Raw genomic sequence first — 22,055 nt, forward strand, 5'->3', positions numbered from 1 at the left:
GGAACTCTATTGGAGGGATGCCAAACCATTCTTCCACAAGAAATTCCATAATTTGGTGCTTTGTTGATGGAAGACGCTGTCTCCGGTGCCACTCCTGAATCAACATTAGTCTTGAGCCCTGGGAAGCTATATTCACGAGCGCTCCAATGTAGAAATGTTTTGAAAGTTTAAAAAGAGTAAAAATTCATGAACATTTTACAAAATGTAGTCCTAGGTTGTTGTCTATTTAGCAAACTATTGGTGATGAGATAATAGTATAAAAACAGTTTTATACCAAGTGATGCACTGCTAGGTTTGCTATTTTAGCTAGGCTAACGTTAGCAAGCTAGCACAGTATCTTGATCTTCCCTTTCATCTTTCCAGCTGCAGTTTCAGATGAGCAGCACTCAGTGAGTCAGTGGTCACCCTAGTGAAAAAGTAGCTTAATGGAGGTGCCAATACAAAAGACAAGAAAAGTGCCAGACATAAGATTGAAGGAGTGCAGTAGACTAAGTAAATGAATGGCTACATAGCCATCTACACTGTACAATTTACAATAGACTGGTACTATGCAGTCAGCTAGCTAGCTATACTTATTCCCAGACAGTAAATCAATAATTTAGCTAATAAAAGCAGAATGTAATTCGTCTTTATAGGGTAACCCCATCATTGTTAAGGCCAGACATTTTCGTCATATGATTATGGCAGGGTTCAAAGACAGGCAACATAGAGAGTGAGCATCCCCCATGCTGAGGCATGGAGAGGACGAACAGGTCATCAGGTGAGAATGAGTTATAAGGCACTATAAGTTCAACTCCTCATCTTTGCAGACTATAGCCCAAGTGCTACAACAAGTTAGTTGGGTATAAGAAATGAGTTATTCAAGACCATGTACTAGCCAAGCGTGGCGAAGGGTACACAAATAGAATAATGGGCTTTGACATTCAAATGTAGTTAAATAATGGGTGTGGTGGTGGCTTTTTGTTAACTGTTAAGAGTAGGAAGTAATATAGACAAATATTGGTTTTTGCAGTTGTGATTGGGGTATAGATGCATTTTCCCTTAGAAAGTCAACAGAAACAACCATTTCACAGCAAATAAAATAAAATCTCCCAAGCCCCCGGACCCCCTGTGTGTTGACACTGGAACCAATTGACCCTGACCCTTCCAATATCCAACACAAAGTTACACCCTTGGCTGGCTGGCTGTTGGAGGATAACCTAGTAGTTGGGCTACACCCTGCCCTAACACCAACTCTTACTTACTACAGTAGTGGTTAAGTTTCACCTTCTGGCCTTTACAGACACACTCAGTGTAATTACAGATTGCAGTGTACTAACCCCACCATGCAGGTAATAAACACTCAAGGGTGGAGGGACGGGAGAGAGAGATACATGCGAGAGAAAGAGACAGAAGAAAGACAGACAGACATACTCTGTCATATCTGGAGTATTTCTCCTGTCTTATCCGGTGTCCTGTGTGAATTTAAGTATGCGCCCTCTAACTCTCTCCTCTAGGAGGACCAGAGTCCTAGGACCATGCCTCAGGACAACATGGCCTGATGACTCCTTGCTGTCCCCAGTCCACCTGCTGCTGCTCCAGTTTCAACTGTTCTACTTGCGGCTATGGAACCCTGACCTGTTCACCGGATGTGATACCTTGTCCCGGACCTGCTGCATTCGACTCTCTCTCTATGATTGGCTATGAAAAGCCAACTGACATTTACTGCTGAGGTGCTGACCTGTTGCACATTCTACAACCACTGATTATTATTATTTGACCCTGCTGGTCATCTATGAACGTTTGAACATCTTGGCCATGTACTGTTATAATCCCCACCCGGCACAGCCAGAAGAGGAATGCCCACTCCGCAGAGCTTGGTTCCTCTCTAGGTTTCTTCCTCTTGCTTCTGCATCTGCATTGCTTGCTGTTTGGGGTTTTAGGCTGGGTTTCTGTATAGCACTTTGTGACATCGGCTGATGTAAAAAGGGCTTTATAAATACATTTGATTGATTGATTGATACCTGTGGGGGTCTTTCGACACTGGAAGTATGTGGACACATTCCCTCTTGGTGAAAGTGCTTTCTATCCAGGATTTCTGGGACTGTGGAGAGAGGAGACAGAAATATAATGAATCACAACGTTACAAATTGGCTCCTTGTATCAGAGATCACTATAGTAGGGACACCATGGGCCAATGTACAGTTCAAACGGGGCTGTAGCTGGTCTACTTGGTTGCTTAATTGACTTACCCTGAACATTCAACATACATACGGTCTTGGCCAAAAGTTTTGAGAATAACAAATATGAATTTCCAAAGTCTGCTGCTTCAGTGTCTTTAGATATTTTTGTCAGATGTTACTATGGAATACTGAAGTATAATTACAAGCATTTCAGAAGTGTCAAAGGCTTTTATTGACAATTACATGAAGTTGATGCAAAGAGTCAATATTTGCAGTGTTGACCCTTCTTTTTCAAGACCTCTGCAATCTGCCCTGGCATGCTGTCAATTAACTTCTGGGCCACATCCTGACTGATGGCAGTCCATTCTTGCATAATCAATGCTTGGAGTTTGTCATAATTTGTGGGGTTTTGTTTGTCCACCCACCACTTGAGGATTGACCACAAGTTCTCAATGGGATTAAGGTCTGGGGAGTTTCCTGGCCATGGACCCAAAATATCTATGTTTTGTTCTCCGAGACACTTAGTTATCACTTTTGCCTTATGGCAAGTTGCTCCATCATGCTGGAAAATGCATTGTTCGTCACCAAACTGTTCCTGAACGGTTGGGAGCAGCCCTTTTTGTGCAAAGCAATGATGACGGCATGTGTTTCCTTGCAGGTAACCATGGTTGACAGAGGAAGAACAATGATTCCAAGCACCACCCTCCTTTTGAAGCTTACAGTCTGTTATTCAAACTCAATCAGCATGAGAGTGATCTCCATGCTTGTCCTCGTCAACACTCACACCTGTGTTAACGAGAGAATCACTGACATGATGTCAGCTGGTCCTTTTGTGGCAGGGCTGAAATGCAGTCGAAATGTGTTTTGGGATTCAGTTCATTTGCATGGCAAATAGGGACTTTGCAATTAATTGCAATTCATCTGATCATTCTTCATAACATTCTGGAGTATATGCAAATTGCCATCATACAAACTGAGGCAGCAGACTGTGAAAATTAATATTTGTGTCATTCTCAAAAACTTGTCCACGACTGTACATACATACAATTTGAACTTATGTCAACACAAAATAATACAAGACAATATTTTCACAGTTAAAGGCAGTCCAATCAATGTTTGCTGTGGTAACTAACCAGTAACCACAGAGCCGAGCTCCCCTCAGGGGCACCCCAAACTAGTCAGCCAGGAGCTCCTAGTGACCCCCTAATGAGGGAGGCTCAGTATTCTGATTGATAAACTAATAAATGTAATCAGACTAAATCCTGCTGTGTATTAGACCAGAGCTGCTAGTGCTGCCAAGTGGACAGCAGTGTGTGTGTGAACAGCAGCGATCCGTTCACAACCACAAACTCTCTCACTCTCCTGAGACAGGAGGCCGAGTGTCCAGCGAGAGTGAGGGCTTTATGTCAGAAGAATTTTCAATTATTTTTCAGGGTTCCGTCGTTCCGATAGCTTTTTGTTCCTGGTTCTAAACAACACAGGGCCTCACAGACGATTAGCACCAATAATCCTTCCCTTCACAAAGGAACAGGCTGAAATTCTTCACCTCCTCCTAACTCAGAGAAGTACTGGGTACAGTGGTTTACTGGCAGAGAGCTAAGATCAAAGGTCAAATGGAAGTTGTAACACAGCAGTGGCACATCAAAAGCTCTAGAACAACAGAAGTAGAACAGAATTCTAAAACAGGAGGTAGAAGATCAGAAGTTCTAGAACAACAGAAGTAGGACAGAATTCTAAAACAGGCGGTAGAAGACCAGAAGTTCTAGAACAACAGAAGTAGGACAGAATTCTAAAACAGGCGGTAGAAGACCAGAAGTTCTAGAACAACAGAAGTAGGACAGAATTCTAAAACAGGAGGTAGAAGACCAGAAGTTCTAGAACAACAGAAGTAGGACAGCATTCTAAAACAGGAGGTAGAAGACCAGAAGTTCTAGAACACAGATAAAACAGGTCGTCTACCTGGAAGTTGTCCTCTTCTTCATCGCGGTGGTGTTCAAGGGCTGAGTACAGGAACATACCAAATAACCTTCACGCATCTCCTGGCCAACCAACCACACCAGCACTGCAGACCAGCAGCACAGCATCAACAGATCTCCACAGATACCATCTGTCACTCTATATCTTCCTCTCTCACGCTCTGTCCCTCACCACATAATCGCTCCAGTCTCAAAGTCTAAAAGGTGATGGAAAATTGCAAATCCGTGTCTGTTAAAAGCTGAGTGATCAGTGAGCAGTAGAGAGAAACCTTGTGTTACTCTAACTGTGAATAGGAGTTAATCTAAGACAGAGACACTCAGAGGGCTGATGAATGTGTCGGAGACACACTGCTTATTACCCGAGAGAGGGAGAGAGAGAGAGAGAGAGAGAGGGGCAGGATGGTAGAGGCCTCAGTAATTTAGATCTTCTTCAGACCACCTGCTGAGACAGTCTCACTCGTCACGTGAGTATGTTTCACTCAACCAACCTCTTCCGCTATATACACAGGGACCACAGGTTAGGTACTTATAGGACGACTTGGTTAGGCTTACCATTACTAGGCAACTAATAGCCACTGGGAGCGACTCACTTCCCACTGAAACTAGGCCCAACTCTCTGGTCACTGGCATTACTGCTATTCAAATCTGTTCTAGCCTGGTCAAGCAGACTGTCCGCTGTGTTCACGTTGACGTGACGTGAACCAGAATGTGAGCGATCGCGAGATCAAGCTGGTTTCACAAGGCTATCTCTGGGGGATATATACAGTTACATATTGCAATATTATATAGATATTTGACTCAAAGTATCGATTTGTAAAAAAAAAAAATTATATGTATAGGCCTATATACAGTACATGTCAACAGTTTGGACACACCTACTCATTCAAATGGTTTATCTTTATTTGTACTATTTTCTACACTGTAGAATATAGTGAAGACATCAAAACTATGAAATAACACATATGGAATCATGTAGTAACCAAAACAACAAAATATATTTTTTTGCACACTCTTGGCACAGCTTCAAGAGGTAGTCACCTGGAATACATTTCAATTAACAGGTGTGCCTTGTTAAAAGTTCATTTATGGAATTTCTTTCCTTCTTAATGCATTTGAGCCAATCAGTTGTGTTGTGACAAGGTAGGGGTGGTATACAGAAGATATATGGACTTGGTCTTTTACCAAATAGAGCTTATGGCAATAACAGCTCAAATAAGCAAAGAGAAACAGTCCATCATTACTTTAAGACATGAAGGTCAGTCAACGCTGAAAATGTCAAGAACTTTGAATGTTTCTTCAAGTGCAGTCGCAAAAACCATCAAGCGTTATGATGAAACTGGGTCTCATGAGGACCGCCACAGAACAGGAAGACCCAGAGTTATTTCTACTGCAGAGGATAAGTACATTAGAGTTACCAGCTTCAGAAATTACAGCCCAAATAAATGCTTCAAAGTTCAAGTAACAGACACATCTCAACATCAACTGTTCAGAGGAGACTGCATGAATCAGGCCTTCATGGTCAAATTGCTGCAAAGAAACCACTACTACAGGACACCAATAAGAACAGACTAGCTTGGGCCAAGAAACACGAGCAAATGGACATTAGACCGGTGGAAATCTGTCCTTTGTTTAGAGTCCAAATTAGATTTTTGGTTCCAACCGTTGTGGTCTTTGTGAGACTCAGAGTACATGAACGGATTATCTCTGCATGTGTGGTTCCCACCGTAAAGCATGGAGGAGGTGTGATGTGGGGGGGCTTTGCTGGTGACACTGTCTTAGATTTATTTAGAATTCAAGGCACTTAACCAGCATAGCTACCACAGCATTCTGCAGCGATACGCCATCCAATCTGGTTTGCACTTAGTGGGACTATCATTTGTTTTCCAACAGGACAATGACCCAACACAACAGCAGGTTGTGTAAGGGCTATTTGACCAAGGAGAGTGATGGAGCGCTGCATCAGATGACCTGGACTCCACAATCACCTGACCTCAACCCAATTGAGATGGTTTGGGATGAGTTGGACCGCAGTGTGAAGGAAAAGCAGCCAACAAGTTCTCAGCATATGTGGGAACTCCAAGACTGTTGGAAAATAATTCCAGGTGAAGCTGGTTGAGAGAAAGCCAAGAGTAAGCAAAGCTGTCATCAAGGCAAAGGGTGGCTAATTTGAAGAATCTCAAATAAAAAATATATTTTGACTTGTTTAACACTTTTTTTTGGTTACTACATGATTCCATATTTTGAAGTCTTCACTATTATTCTGCAATGTAAAAAAAAAAAAAAAAAAAAAAAAAAAAAAAAATTTTACGAACAACCCTTCAATGAGTAGGTGTCCAAACTTTTGACATGTACTGTATAATATATTTATTTATGCTATAGTAGGTAGGCTTAGCTAGCGCTAGTCGGCTGTACCTGCACCAAAAGTCCTGTATTTTTCATCCTATAGCTTGTCTTCTTTTTAAATGGTGAGTCAACATGTTTTCAGCTCTTTTATTTCCCTGACTGATCAGATCTCGTTCTCATGCTCTCTTCTTGTCTCTCTGCAGCAGACACTCTATAGTGAGTCAACATGTTTAGAACGTCAAAGCACAAAATCACAGTATCGAATCGCAATATATATAGAATAGTGACAATCGCAATACATATCTTATCGGCACCTAAGTATCGTGATAATATTGTATCGTGAGTCCCTGGCAATTCCTAGGACTATTCATTATGGTAAAACTATCTTCAATAGGATGGTGATATTATGATAACAGGAGAAGATTTGAATGCTTCAGATAATGAACACAGGACGTCTCATTCATTCAGGTGGTCTGATGGTTAATAAGTGTTAGAGGGTTGTTAGAGAGGCTTTGGTCCCCGCTGACCTGTATCCATGGTACCTGAGAATGTCAGGCAACAAAAGACTCAATTTAGATGCACTTTAAAGCCCCAGCCAGGAACACAAACACGTCTCTCTCCCTCTCCCTCTCCTCATCCCTCACTCGCTCTACCTCGTTCCCCCTCTCTCTACCTCGTTCCCCCTCTCTCTACCTCCCTCATTCCCCCTCTCTCTCTACCTCCCTCATTCCCCCTCTCTCTCTACCTCTATATCCCTCTCTACCTCCCTCGTCACTAGCTCTCCCCTTACCTCCCTCCCTCTTTCTCTGCCAAACAGAGGAAGGGCTCTTTCTGGCCACTTAGTCTTCCTGTAGGAAATTAACCAGCCCCATTTACACACACACACACACACACACACACCTCTGTTGACCCTTTACCTTCTGACGACATGAGTCGGTTTCACGAAGCACCCAACTCCCCACCCACTCTCCAACCCGTTTCCTAGGTCGGAGGGCTGTGGCAGTGACAGAGAAAGGTGGCTAAATGCACACCACAGCCCTGGCCTGCAGCCCTAGTTAACCTCTCCTCTGGCCAACATGCCTGACTGACTCATAGAATTCCAGATAACATCTGGCCAGCCAGCCTGTTCTCACACTCATAATGAGTCTATAAACTGGGGGAGAGAGAAGACATTAGCATGAAGTAGTGGTGCTGGGGTGTTAATAACAAGAGACAGTTTATACTGTTGTTACCTGCCAGGCTGGCGGGCCCGGCAAGGCGCATGACAAAGCTGAGAAGCTCAGGGTCAAACAGGAGAATGTGTAAAAGGCAGGTAGCCTATCGGTTAAGAGCGTTGGACCAGTAACTGAAAGGTCGCTGGTTCAAATCCCAGAGCCAACTAGATGAAAAATCTGTCGTTGTGCCCTTGAGCAAGGTACTTAACCCTAATTGCTTGTGTAAGTTGCTCTGGATAACAGCGTCTGCTATATGACAACAAAAATGAAGTGTAAAAGAGGTGTGGAGTCATCTTCAGAAGGTCAGTGTTGATTGAAAAATGCTCTGCGTTTAAATTATTTTTACAATAAAGATAATTGAAAATGCTTCAAATCTAATTCCTTTGTCCTCTACGAGAGGCTGGGTGAATAGGCTTACCTCTCACATAAAGTGGTTTGCACACTGGCCTTGCCTCTGTAGCAGACACAGACAAACCGCTATCTTTCTCACCTCTAAATAGGCATTATTAATATTACTAAAACAAAGACAGAAGGATTAGGTGGACACACCACAAGGGAGAGATAAGGAGATAAGAGGGGAGGAACTACACTGAACAAAAATATAAAATGCAACATGTAAAGAGTTGGTCCCATGTTTCATGAGCTGAAATAAAAGATCCTAGAGGCTTATTGCTCTCATATTTTGCACACATCCGTTTACATCCCTGTTAGTGAGCATTTCTCCTTTACCAAGATAATCCATCTACATGACAGGTGACATGACAGGTGACAGGTATCAAGAAGCTGATGAAACAGCATGATCATTACACAGGTTCACCTTGTGCTGGGGACATAAAAAGGCCACTCTAAAATGTGCAGTTTTGTCACACAACACAATGCCACAAATGTCTCAAGGTTTGAGGGAGTGTGCAATTGGCATGCTGACTGCAATCGGCATTTTTGGACACCGATTATGGCCGATAACTCTAATGAACTAGAATTCAAGGCACACTTAACCAGCATAGCTACCACAGCATTCTGCAGCGATACACAATCCCATCTGGTTTGCCTTTAGTGGGAATATAATTTGTTTTTCAACAATGACCCAACACACCTCCAGACTGTGTAAGGGCTATTGACCAAGAAGGAGAGTGATGGAGCGCTACATCAGATGATCTAGCTTCCACAATCACACGACCTCAACCCACTTGAGATACGCAACATGTTAACATGTAGGCCCATGTAACTAGCCTGTCACAAGAGACAAGTATCCCCCCGGTGAATATGTAGGATTAGCTTCCCCTCCTACAATCAAATCAAATGTTATTTGTCAAATGCTTTGTAAACAACGGGTGTAGAGTAACTAATGCTTACTTACGGGCCCATCCCAAACTTAGCCATTAGTGAGGGACAGAAAATGAAAAACTGACCCCAAACTAGCGTCTAGGGGCAACTTCAACACACACCAGCATTTGTATTTACTAAGGATCCCTATTAGCTGCTGCCAAGTCAGCAGCTACCCTTTCTGGGGTCCAGCAACATGAAGGCAGTAATATACATTATAATACAATCTAAACATCAAAATACATTTCACAACACATTAAGTGTGCCCCCTCAGTCCACTACTCTACTACCACATACCCACAACACATTAAGTGTGCCCCCTCAGTCCACTACTCTACTACCACATACCCACAACACATTAAGTGTGCCCCCTCAGTCCACTACTCTACTACCACATACCCACAACACATTAAGTGTGCCCCCTCAGTCCACTACTCTACTACCACATACCCACAACACATTAAGTGTGCCCCCTCAGTCCACTACTCTACTACCACATACCCACAACACATTAAGTGTGCCCCCTCAGTCCACTACTCTACTACCACATACCCACAACACATTAAGTGTGCCCCCTCAGTCCACTACTCTACTACCACATACCCACAACACATTAAGTGTGCCCCCTCAGTCCACTACTCTACTACCACATACCCACAACACATTAAGTGTGCCCCCTCAGGCCACTACTCTACTACCACATACCCACAACACATTAAGTGTGCCCCCTCAGGCCACTACTCTACTACCACATACCCACAACACATTAAGTGTGCCCCCTCAGTCCACTACTCTACTACCACATACCCACAACACATTAAGTGTGCCCCCTCAGTCCACTACTCTACTACCACATACCCACAACACATTAAGTGTGCCCCCTCAGTCCACTACTCTACTACCACATACCCACAACACATTAAGTGTGCCCCCTCAGGCCACTACTCTACTACCACATACCCACAACACATTAAGTGTGCCCCCTCAGGCCACTACTCTACTACCACATACCCACAACACATTAAGTGTGTCCCCTCAGTCCACTACTCTACTACCACATACCCACAACACATTAAGTGTGCCCCCTCAGTCCACTACTCTACTACCACATACCCACAACACATTAAGTGTGCCCCCTCAGTCCACTACTCTACTACCACATACCCACAACACATTAAGTGTGCCCCCTCAGTCCACTACTCTACTACCACATACCCACAACACATTAAGTGTGCCCCCTCAGTCCACTACTCTACTACCACATACCCACAACACATTAAGTGTGCCCCCTCAGTCCACTACTCTACTACCACATACCCACAACACATTAAGTGTGCCCCCTCAGTCCACTACTCTACTACCACATACCCACAACACATTAAGTGTGTCCCCTCAGTCCACTACTCTACTACCACATACCCACAACACATTAAGTGTGCCCCCTCAGTCCACTACTCTACTACCACATACCCACAACACATTAAGTGTGCCCCCTCAGTCCACTACTCTACTACCACATACCCACAACACATTAAGTGTGCCCCCTCAGTCCACTACTCTACTACCACATACCCACAACACATTAAGTGTGCCCCCTCAGTCCACTACTCTACTACCACATACCCACAACACATTAAGTGTGCCCCCTCAGTCCACTACTCTACTACCACATACTCACAACACATTAAGTGTGCCCCCTCAGTCCACTACTCTACTACCACATACCCACAACACATTAAGTGTGCCCCCTCAGTCCACTACTCTACTACCACATACTCACAACACATTAAGTGTGCCCCCTCAGTCCACTACTCTACTACCACATACCCACAACACATTAAGTGTGCCCCCTCAGTCCACTACTCTACTACCACATACCCACAACACATTAAGTGTGCCCCCTCAGTCCACTACTCTACTACCACATACCCACAACACATTAAGTGTGCCCCCTCAGTCCACTACTCTACTACCACATACCCACAACACATTAAGTGTGTCCCCTCAGTCCACTACTCTACTACCACATACCCACAACACATTAAGTGTGCCCCCTCAGTCCACTACTCTACTACCACATACCCACAACACATTAAGTGTGCCCCCTCAGTCCACTACTCTACTACCACATACCCACAACACATTAAGTGTGCCCCCTCAGTCCACTACTCTACTACCACATACCCACAACACATTAAGTGTGCCCCCTCAGTCCACTACTCTACTACCACATACCCACAACACATTAAGTGTGCCCCCTCAGTCCACTACTCTACTACCACATACCCACAACACATTAAGTGTGCCCCCTCAGTCCACTACTCTACTACCACATACCCACAACACATTAAGTGTGCCCCCTCAGTCCACTACTCTACTACCACATACCCACAACACATTAAGTGTGCCCCCTCAGTCCACTACTCTACTACCACATACCCACAACACATTAAGTGTGCCCCCTCAGTCCACTACTCTACTACCACATACCCACAACACATTAAGTGTGCCCCCTCAGTCCACTACTCTACTACCACATACCCACAACACATTAAGTGTGCCCCCTCAGTCCACTACTCTACTACCACATACCCACAACACATTAAGTGTGCCCCCTCAGTCCACTACTCTACTACCACATACCCACAACACATTAAGTGTGCCCCCTCAGTCCACTACTCTACTACCACATACCCACAACACATTAAGTGTGCCCCCTCAGTCCACTACTCTACTACCACATACCCACAACACATTAAGTGTGCCCCCTCAGTCCACTACTCTACTACCACATACCCACAACACATTAAGTGTGTCCCCTCAGTCCACTACTCTACTACCACATACCCACAACACATTAAGTGTGCCCCCTCAGTCCACTACTCTACTACCACATACCCACAACACATTAAGTGTGCCCCCTCAGTCCACTACTCTACTACCACATACCCACAACACATTAAGTGTGCCCCCTCAGTCCACTACTCTACTACCACATACCCACAACACATTAAGTGTGTCCCCTCAGTCCACTACTCTACTACCACATACCCACAACACATTAAGTGTGCCCCCTCAGTCCACTACTCTACTACCACATACCCACAACACATTAAGTGTGCCCCCTCAGTCCACTACTCTACTACCACATACCCACAACACATTAAGTGTGCCCCCTCAGTCCACTACTCTACTACCACATACCCACAACACATTAAGTGTGCCCCCTCAGTCCACTACTCTACTACCACATACCCACAACACATTAAGTGTGCCCCCTCAGTCCACTACTCTACTACCACATACCCACAACACATTAAGTGTGCCCCCTCAGTCCACTACTCTACTACCACATACCCACAACACATTAAGTGTGCCCCCTCAGTCCACTACTCTACTACCACATACCCACAACACATTAAGTGTGCCCCCTCAGTCCACTACTCTACTACCACATACCCACAACACATTAAGTGTGCCCCCTCAGTCCACTACTCTACTACCACATACCCACAACACATTAAGTGTGTCCCCTCAGTCCACTACTCTACTACCACATACCCACAACACATTAAGTGTGCCCCCTCAGTCCACTACTCTACTACCACATACCCACAACACATTAAGTGTGCCCCCTCAGTCCACTACTCTACTACCACATACCCACAACACATTAAGTGTGCCCCCTCAGTCCACTACTCTACTACCACATACCCACAACACATTAAGTGTGCCCCCTCAGTCCACTACTCTACTACCACATACCCACAACACATTAAGTGTGCCCCCTCAGTCCACTACTCTACTACCACATACCCACAACACATTAAGTGTGCCCCCTCAGTCCACTACTCTACTACCACATACCCACAACACATTAAGTGTGCCCCCTCAGTCCACTACTCTACTACCACATACCCACAACACATTAAGTGTGCCCCCTCAGTCCACTACTCTACTACCACATACCCACAACACATTAAGTGTGCCCCCTCAGTCCACTACTCTACTACCACATACCCACAACACATTAAGTGTGCCCCCTCAGTCCACTACTCTACTACCACATACCCACAACACATTAAGTGTGCCCCCTCAGTCCACTACTCTACTACCACATACCCACAACACATTAAGTGTGCCCCCTCAGTCCACTACTCTACTACCACATACCCACAACACATTAAGTGTGCCCCCTCAGTCCACTACTCTACTACCACATACCCACAACACATTAAGTGTGCCCCCTCAGTCCACTACTCTACTACCACATACCCACAACACATTAAGTGTGTCCCCTCAGTCCACTACTCTACTACCACATACCCACAACACATTAAGTGTGTCCCCTCAGTCCACTACTCTACTACCACATACCCACAACACATTAAGTGTGCCCCCTCAGTCCACTACTCTACTACCACATACCCACAACACATTAAGTGTGCCCCCTCAGTCCACTACTCTACTACCACATACCCACAACACATTAAGTGTGCCCCCTCAGTCCACTACTCTACTACCACATACCCACAACACATTAAGTGTGCCCCCTCAGTCCACTACTCTACTACCACATACCCACAACACATTAAGTGTGCCCCCTCAGTCCACTACTCTACTACCACATACTCACAACACATTAAGTGTGCCCCCTCAGTCCACTACTCTACTACCACATACCCACAACACATTAAGTGTGCCCCCTCAGTCCACTACTCTACTACCACATACCCACAACACATTAAGTGTGCCCCCTCAGTCCACTACTCTACTACCACATACCCACAACACATTAAGTGTGCCCCCTCAGTCCACTACTCTACTACCACATACCCACAACACATTAAGTGTGCCCCCTCAGTCCACTACTCTACTACCACATACCCACAACACATTAAGTGTGCCCCCTCAGTCCACTACTCTACTACCACATACCCACAACACATTAAGTGTGCCCCCTCAGTCCACTACTCTACTACCACATACCCACAACACATTAAGTGTGCCCCCTCAGTCCACTACTCTACTACCACATACCCACAACACATTAAGTGTGCCCCCTCAGTCCACTACTCTACTACCACATACCCACAACACATTAAGTGTGCCCCCTCAGTCCACTACTCTACTACCACATACCCACAACACATTAAGTGTGCCCCCTCAGTCCACTACTCTACTACCACATACCCACAACACATTAAGTGTGCCCCCTCAGTCCACTACTCTACTACCACATACCCACAACACATTAAGTGTGCCCCCTCAGTCCACTACTCTACTACCACATACCCACAACACATTAAGTGTGCCCCCTCAGTCCACTACTCTACTACCACATACCCACAACACATTAAGTGTGCCCCCTCAGTCCACTACTCTACTACCACATACCCACAACACATTAAGTGTGCCCCCTCAGTCCACTACTCTACTACCACATACCCACAACACATTAAGTGTGCCCCCTCAGTCCACTACTCTACTACCACATACCCACAACACATTAAGTGTGCCCCCTCAGTCCACTACTCTACTACCACATACTCACAACACATTAAGTGTGCCCCCTCAGTCCACTACTCTACTACCACATACCCACAACACATTAAGTGTGCCCCCTCAGTCCACTACTCTACTACCACATACCCACAACACATTAAGTGTGCCCCCTCAGTCCACTACTCTACTACCACATACCCACAACACAAAATCCATGTGTACATGTGTGTATAGTGACTATGATATTGTGTGTGTGTGTCGGTGTGTGTGTCTCTTCACAGTCCCCGCTGTTCCATAACGTGTATTATTATCTTTATTTTATTGAATTTTACTGCTTGCATCAGTTACTTGATGTGGAATAGAGTTCCATGTTGTCATGGCTCTTTGTAGTACTGCGCTCCTCCCATAATCTGTTCTGGACTTGGGGACTGAAGAGACCTCTGGTGGCATGTCTGGTGGGGTATGCATGGGTGTCTGATCTGTGTACTAGTAGTTTAGACAGACAGCTCTGTGCATTCAACATGTCAACACTTCTCACAAATACAAGTAGTGATGAAGTCAATCTTTCCTCTACTCAAATCAGTCCAGTCCAATTACCTGAGCCTGGAGAGATTGACACATTAGCTTTCCGTCTACATTTAAGCGCCAGCCGTACTGCCCTGTTCTGGGCCAGTTGTAATTTTCTTAAGTCCCTCTTTGTGGCATCTGACCACATAACTGGACAGTAGTCCAGGTACGACAACTAGGACCTGTAGGACCTACCTTGTCTGTCCTTAACAACGCTGTCAACCTCTCCCCAGTCCCTCTTCACCCTACACCACTAGGTAGTGGCGCGGCCCCACTTCCCCGGGTAGGTAGTGGCGCGGCCCCACTTCCCCGGGTAGGTAGTGGCTCGGCCCCACTTCCCCGGGTAGGTAGTGGCGCGGCCCCACTTCACCGGGTAGGTAGTGGTACGGTCCGTAACAGTTGCACAGTGGAGTCTACTCTAAGGGAACTATCACTCTCCTCCCTTCATAATAAATCAACATTTATTGTAGAGACTACCATAAACATGACCTTAAATGTCTGCACTGCTCTTCATAAAACACCATAAACTACTGCCCTCAATGACCCAGAGTTGTGATACAACTACAATCATTGCCTGACATTTTACAGCATTAATGAAGGTCAATAAACGTTGACATTGGAAAAGATAAGATTCAGGCTGTCACTATGATTGATCAAAAAGTACTACAATCATCAACATGGCATAATAATGTTGTTATAAGTCCTATTACCACACGACATGATAATGTTATTTATATTAACTGTAGCTACATGATGATAATGTTGTTAAAGTATCTATAGCTGGCTGTAGATGGCTGCCTCAGGCAGGTTAAACTCCCGACGTCATCGGGACTAAGGAGCTGATCGTGGACTACAGGAAACTGGGGCGGGAGCACACCCCTCATCCACAGTGGAGAGGGTCAAGTTCCTCTGTGTCCACATCACTGAGGACTTAACATGGTCCTCTCACACCAGCACGGTGGTGAAGAAGGCACGGCAGCACCTCCTCTCCCTTAGGAGGTTGAAACCATTTGGAATGGCCACTCAGATCCTTGGGAACTTTTACAGCTGCACTATGGAGAGCATCCTGACTGCTTGTATTACCATCTAGTATTGCAACTGCAGACGGAAGGCCCTACCGAGGGTTGTGCAGACAGCTCAGTGCATTACAGGGGGCGACCCAGGACCCAGGACTTACAGTGGAAAGAAAAAGTATGTGAACCCTTGGATTTAATAACTGCTTGACCCTCCTTTGGCAGCAATAACCTCAACCAAATGTTTTCTGTAGTTGCGGATCAGACCTGCACAATGGTCAGGAGGAATGTTGGACCATTCCTCTTTACAAAACTGTTTCAGTTCAGCAATATTGTTGGGATGTCTGGTGTGAACTGCTCTCTTGAGGTCATGCCACAGCATCACAATCGGGTCGAGGTCAGGATTGACTGGGCCACTCCAGAAAGCCTATTTTCCTTCTGTTCAAGCCATTCTGTTGCATCACCTAACGTCTGTTGAGCTTCAATTGGCGGACAGATAAGCCTTACATTCTCCTGCAAATCATCTTGATAAACTTGGGAATTCATTTTTCTGTTGATGATAGGAAGCTGTCCAGTCCCTGAGGCAGTAAAGCAGCTGCAGTTAGGATGATGTTTTGATGTTGGTGTGCTGTGTCTTTTTTCCTTTTGCCAGTAGCGCTGTGGAACATCAAGGTGCGCTTTTGCAAACTTCAGAGGTGCAGCAATGTTTTTTTTTGTCCTGCCATGAACACCATTCTTCTTTAGTGTTTTACATATCGTAGACTCGTCAACAGAGAGGTTAGCATGTCTTTAGCTGACACTAGGATTCTTAACCTCATTGATTCTTTTGTGCTGTGCTCTTGCAGTCATCTTTGCAGGACGGCCACTCCTAGGGAGAGTAGCAACAGTGCTGAACTTTCTCCATTTATAGACATTTTGTCTTATCGTGGACTGATGAACATCAAGGCTCCTAGAGACACTTTTGTAACCCTTTCCAGCTTTATGCAAGTCAACAATTCTTAAACTTAGGTCTTCTGGGATCTCTTTTGTTCGAGGCATGGTTCATCAGGCAATGCTTCTTGTAAATAGAAAACTCACTCTTTTGTGAGTGTTTGTATAGGGCAAGGCAGCTCTAACCAACATCTCATTGATTGGACTCCAGGTTAGCTGACTCCTGACTCCAATTAGCTTTTGGAGAAGTCTTAGTCTAGGGGTTCATATACTTTTCCCAACCTACAATGTGAAAGTTTAAATGATGTATTCAATATAGACAAGAAAAATACAATCATGTGTGTGTTACTAGTATAAGGACACTGTGTTTGTTGTGACAATGTCAAATTTATGCAGAAATCCAGGTGATATCTTCACTATTATTCTACAGTGTAGAAAATAGTAAAAATCAAGAAAAACCCTTGAATGAGTAGGTGTATCTGGCACTGTATATTTATCCTGCTTCTGGTCACTATTACTCTTATTTACATGTATATTCACCTATCACACATACACTGACACTCTAGCACACAAGCATCATTATACGACAGCCATATTGTTTACTATTATTATTATTATTAATCCTGCTACCAGTCACTTCCTCCTGATCCCTGCCTACATGTACATATCAACCTTAACTACTCCACTATTCCTGCACATTGTAAATGTGGTACTGGCATTTACCCTGTACTGTATATAACTTACAGTCTTCTATTTATTTATTCCTATTAATGATACTATTTTGACATTGAATACTGCCCTGTTGGGTAGGGCTGGCAAGTTAAGCATTTCGCTGTACCTGTCCATGTGACTAATAAAACTTGAAACGAAGCCAAGTGTGGAGCCATGTGAAAAGTCACGGGACAGCAGTGTGATGAGCCTTCAGTTCACACTCCCAGGGAGCCCTTGTAGGCATAGTAGTGTAATATAAGAGACTCTTCTCTCAGAGTGAATAAGGTAGAACAGGAGGAGGATAGCTAGTGATGCTACTTCACAAGAACACTGCCGCCTTCACTACTATACTGTGTCACTGCGTGAAGTAGTGAAGGCAGTGATAACAGTCTATACACTACTTACTGTATATAGAACAGGCCAGACTCCAGATACAGTAGTAGTCTCCTTTGGTCCATGTTTAGCCCTCTAGCAAACTGACAGTCAGGGGGTGCATTCCAGGGGGCTTGCCCTACGCAAGTTACTGTCCAGGTCCCATACATTTTAAACACATTTATTTGGGATGCAAAATTATTTGTAGATCAGTGAGTTTTTAAAATTTAAATCAGGTTGGCCGATCTTCGAGACAGTCACACTTACTCAGCATGTCTCTGCAGCGCTGGCCTGACTGCCGCAGGGCTACGGTAAACCACCCTACTGCTACAACGTGCTAAGTGGCTGTAAGCTGAGGCATGTGACAGGCTGAAAGGGGACAGGGACTGAGGGAAACAAGGAGCAGTTCCACAACACCTGCCCTGGCCAGAACTTTTTGCAGAACCAGGCTCTTCTGGGAAAGTTTGACAGAAAACCCATGGTTGGTGTCCACAATCTAGGGCTGTGTCCCAATGGCACCATATTCCCTATATAGTGTACTACTATGTAGTACACTTTATAAGGAAAATCGTTCCATTTAAGAGGCCCCTAGAGGTCTTGTAAAAAGTGATAGCAATGCATCATAATAGGTCATTGTAATGAATTATTCATGAACCTTCTGTGACCATTACACTAACAAGGAGTAGCATTACAACAACCTGCATATGATGCAGAGGGAGGAAGAACGTTGAGAGAACACAAATGATAACATTCACTCACTCCATCAAGGAAATTACAGGTTCAGACCGGACTGGTTTTCCTACACCCAGTATTCAACCCACGGCCATCACCCATCGTCCTTCTTACTGAAATTATACTGAACAAAAATAAACGCAACATGCAACAAAGATTTTACTGAGTTACAGTTTATATAAAGATATCAGTCAATTGACATACATGTTTAAGGCCCTAATCTATGGATGTCACATGACTGGGAATACAGATATGCATCTGTAGGTCACAGATACCTTTAAAAAAAAGGTAGGGCTGGATCAGAAAACGAGTCAATATCTGGTGTGACCCCTATTTTCCTCATGCAGCGCGCGACACATCTCATTCGCATTGTGTTGATCAGGATGTTGATTGTGGCCTGTGGAATGTCGTCCCACTCCTATTCAATGGCTGCGCAAAGTTGCTGGATATTGGCGGGAACTGGAACACGCTGTCGTACACGTCGATCCAGAGCATCCCAAACATGCTCGACAGGTGAGGCCATGGATGAACTGGGACAATTTCAACTTCCAAGAATTCTGTACAGATCCTTGCGACATGGGGCTGTGCATTATCATGCTGAAACAAGATGGCGGCAGATGAATGGCACACCAATGGGCCTCAGGATCTCATCACAGTATCTGTGCATTCAAATTGCCATCGATAAAATCCAATTGTGTCGTTGTCCGTAGCTTAAGCCTGCCCATACACTAGCCCCACCGCCACCATGGGGCACTCTGTTCACAATGTTGACATCAGCAAACCGCTCGCCCATACAACACCATACACGTGGTCTGCAGTTATGTGGCCGGTTGGACGTACTGCCAAATTCTCTAAAAGAATGTTGGAGGCAGTTTATGGTAGCGAAATTAACATTCAATTCTCTGGAAACAGCTCTGGTGGACATTCCTGCATGCCAGCATGCCAATTGCTTGCTCCCTCAATACTTAAAACATCTGTGGCATTGTATTATGTGACAAAACTGCACATTTTAGAGTGGCCTTTTATTGTCCCCAGCACAAGGTGCACCTGTGTAATGATCATGCTGTTTAATTGGCATCTTGATATGCCACACCTGTCAGGTAGATGGATTATCTTGGCAAAGGAGAAATGCTTACTAACACTTTACATGTTGCGTTTATATTTTTGTTCAGTATAGAATGGACAGAGCTGTATAAAGGCCTTTGACACTTGCAAAAAAAATTATGCGTGGTCTAATGATCCCCTGTAGTCTAAAACAGATGGAAGTAGGACTTATGTGGTTATATTGTTTCATTAAATTATCTTCTATTATATCGGGGACCATTTGCTGGTGTCCGTTCTATATCCTGTCTATATCCTGTAGCCTGCATGCATTCATCTGGCCTGGTAAACCGCTGGACAGTGAACACATGCGGACTACAACAAAGCATCACACACAGCAGCATGACAACCAGACCACCGCGCACAATTAGTGACGCCACATGCAGTGTCTGTCTGGCCAAACCGCGAACCGGCGGCGACTTGACAGTGGCCCGATGTAGCCTGAAACTCTTCAAGAGAGATGCCTTTAAAAAGTCTGGTGTGTTTTCAACTGACTTTTAGCGGTCTGATGACAAGCTGATCAGAAGCTTCAAACCATTATATATAGCTTAACTATGCTAGTCTGTGGTGGTTAGATGAGGAACAATCCAGAGACTGATTCCCCTCGGGGGTTCCACAAAGACAGAAATTCGTAAGCGAATGTAGCTGGCTAAGCTATTGTTTAATGACAACATGCCATAGCAAAGACAACAATACCACGAGTTAGCGACACAATCTCTGATAATTTACGCAAAATGAAAACTAGTAGGCTAATTTGCTAGCTAGTCAAGACTGATAAAGGCAAGCCTTGAATTTTGGGTCCCAGTACTGTCTCGCCGGGACAATGTCATCTCCACCCCTTTTCTTGGAATCCAACTTTGTCAAGTCATCGCACGAGTGCACGCACGAGTTGGCATGGCTCTGCAGTCACATCGCTTTGTACTCAAGTCCGTTGGCGGACAGAGCTAACTGGAGCTGGCTCACTAGTTAGCATCTAACGCCATTGTGGATGGATGGTAATGCGAACGTTAGCTAGCTCAACTACCTAGCCGCGGCATCGCTACTCAGCCAGCCGCAGTTTGCATTTCAGCGAACGTTCGGCCGATGCCTTTTTACTACCAATGCAAAAGGTGCCCAGATGTTTTACCCAGATGTCAGTGGCAAAGGCTAGCCACTGAACCATATCCAACGTTATTGTAGATAGATAGTTAAACACAAGTACGCAATACCAACTGATCATGATCTTCTTGACAATCACGTAGCATGTAAATAGCTGCCAACTACTCATATCTCCTTCCTTGACTCACACGATCCTCCGACCTGACAATCTAGAAGCTCACATTCTACCTCAAACATTCTACTGGATAACAAAAAACCCGCAGAAGAACACTTTGGTTGGATCTCGTACCATTCTTTTCACCGTTGAGACTCAGGAAGAGCTTCTCCGATGTCGTTATCCATCTATCGGCGGTGTTCTTTTCTGTTAGCCTTGGAAGGAAAGTCCAGTTGTCGCTGGTGAAATCTGCCCTAGCTGCAGCTCCAGCGGAAGGTTGCCTTTTCATAATTGTGCGACTCTGAACTGACGCCGCTGCGTGACGAAGCCAGCTGAGTCAGCCCCCGAGCACTGAGCACGTCACATGACCGGGGGGGGGGGGGGGGGGGGGGGGGGGGGGGGGGGGTCCAAATACCTGAATATTGATCTATTATTTGATTGATTAATACCCGCATTGATATTAAAGTGTATTGCCATGGGATGAGTGTTTTGATAAGTATATTTTGCAACAGGCGTAAGCGTGTACTGTAAACAGGTTTCTAGGTCAATGTGGTAGATCTACATACTTCTCATTCTGACTGGTAAGTAGGCAATAAGTGGCAAGTCACCAGTAATAAGCTACAACAGGCTGAAACATGACGAACTCCACAGATGAACCCCAAAAAATAACATTTTGCAACAGTACAAAAAGCCACCTCCCTAACTCATTCTCCCTCTTTACTGTACTGTCCAAGTTTGATCTCTCCATCTCCCTCCCTTTCTCTTTCCCTGCTATTCTCGCCCTCCCCCTCCCTCCTCACTCTTCCCAGGCCTTCCTCCCCCTCCCTCCTCACTCTTCCCAGGCCTTCCTCCCT

The 22,055-nt window shown here is 44.9% G+C and overlaps 1 protein-coding gene across 4 annotated transcripts in view; it reads right to left on the bottom strand.

The window, feature by feature from the left end:
• Positions 1–21,514, bottom strand: part of LOC110526654 (transient receptor potential cation channel subfamily M member 7) — an 89,201-nt gene extending 67,687 nt beyond the window's left edge. Inside the window, exons 1-2 of one of the 4 annotated variants that reach the window (XM_036981029.1) lie at positions 4,122–4,413; positions 2,004–2,083 (exon numbers count right to left, since the gene is read on the bottom strand). In XM_036981029.1, coding sequence (XP_036836924.1) covers positions 2,004–2,083; positions 4,122–4,178 — 137 coding nt within the window. In that variant the 5' untranslated portion in view covers positions 4,179–4,413. Of the gene's footprint in view, positions 1–2,003; positions 2,084–4,121; positions 4,437–21,336 lie in introns of those variants that run through there. The other 3 variants (XM_036981028.1, XM_036981030.1, XM_036981031.1) reach the window with 3 other exon arrangements.
• Positions 21,515–22,055: the final 541 nt, after the last annotated feature.

The sequence above is a fragment of the Oncorhynchus mykiss genome, chromosome 6 (assembly GCF_013265735.2).
Source record: "Oncorhynchus mykiss isolate Arlee chromosome 6, USDA_OmykA_1.1, whole genome shotgun sequence".
Taxonomy (NCBI): Eukaryota; Metazoa; Chordata; class Actinopteri; order Salmoniformes; family Salmonidae; genus Oncorhynchus; species Oncorhynchus mykiss.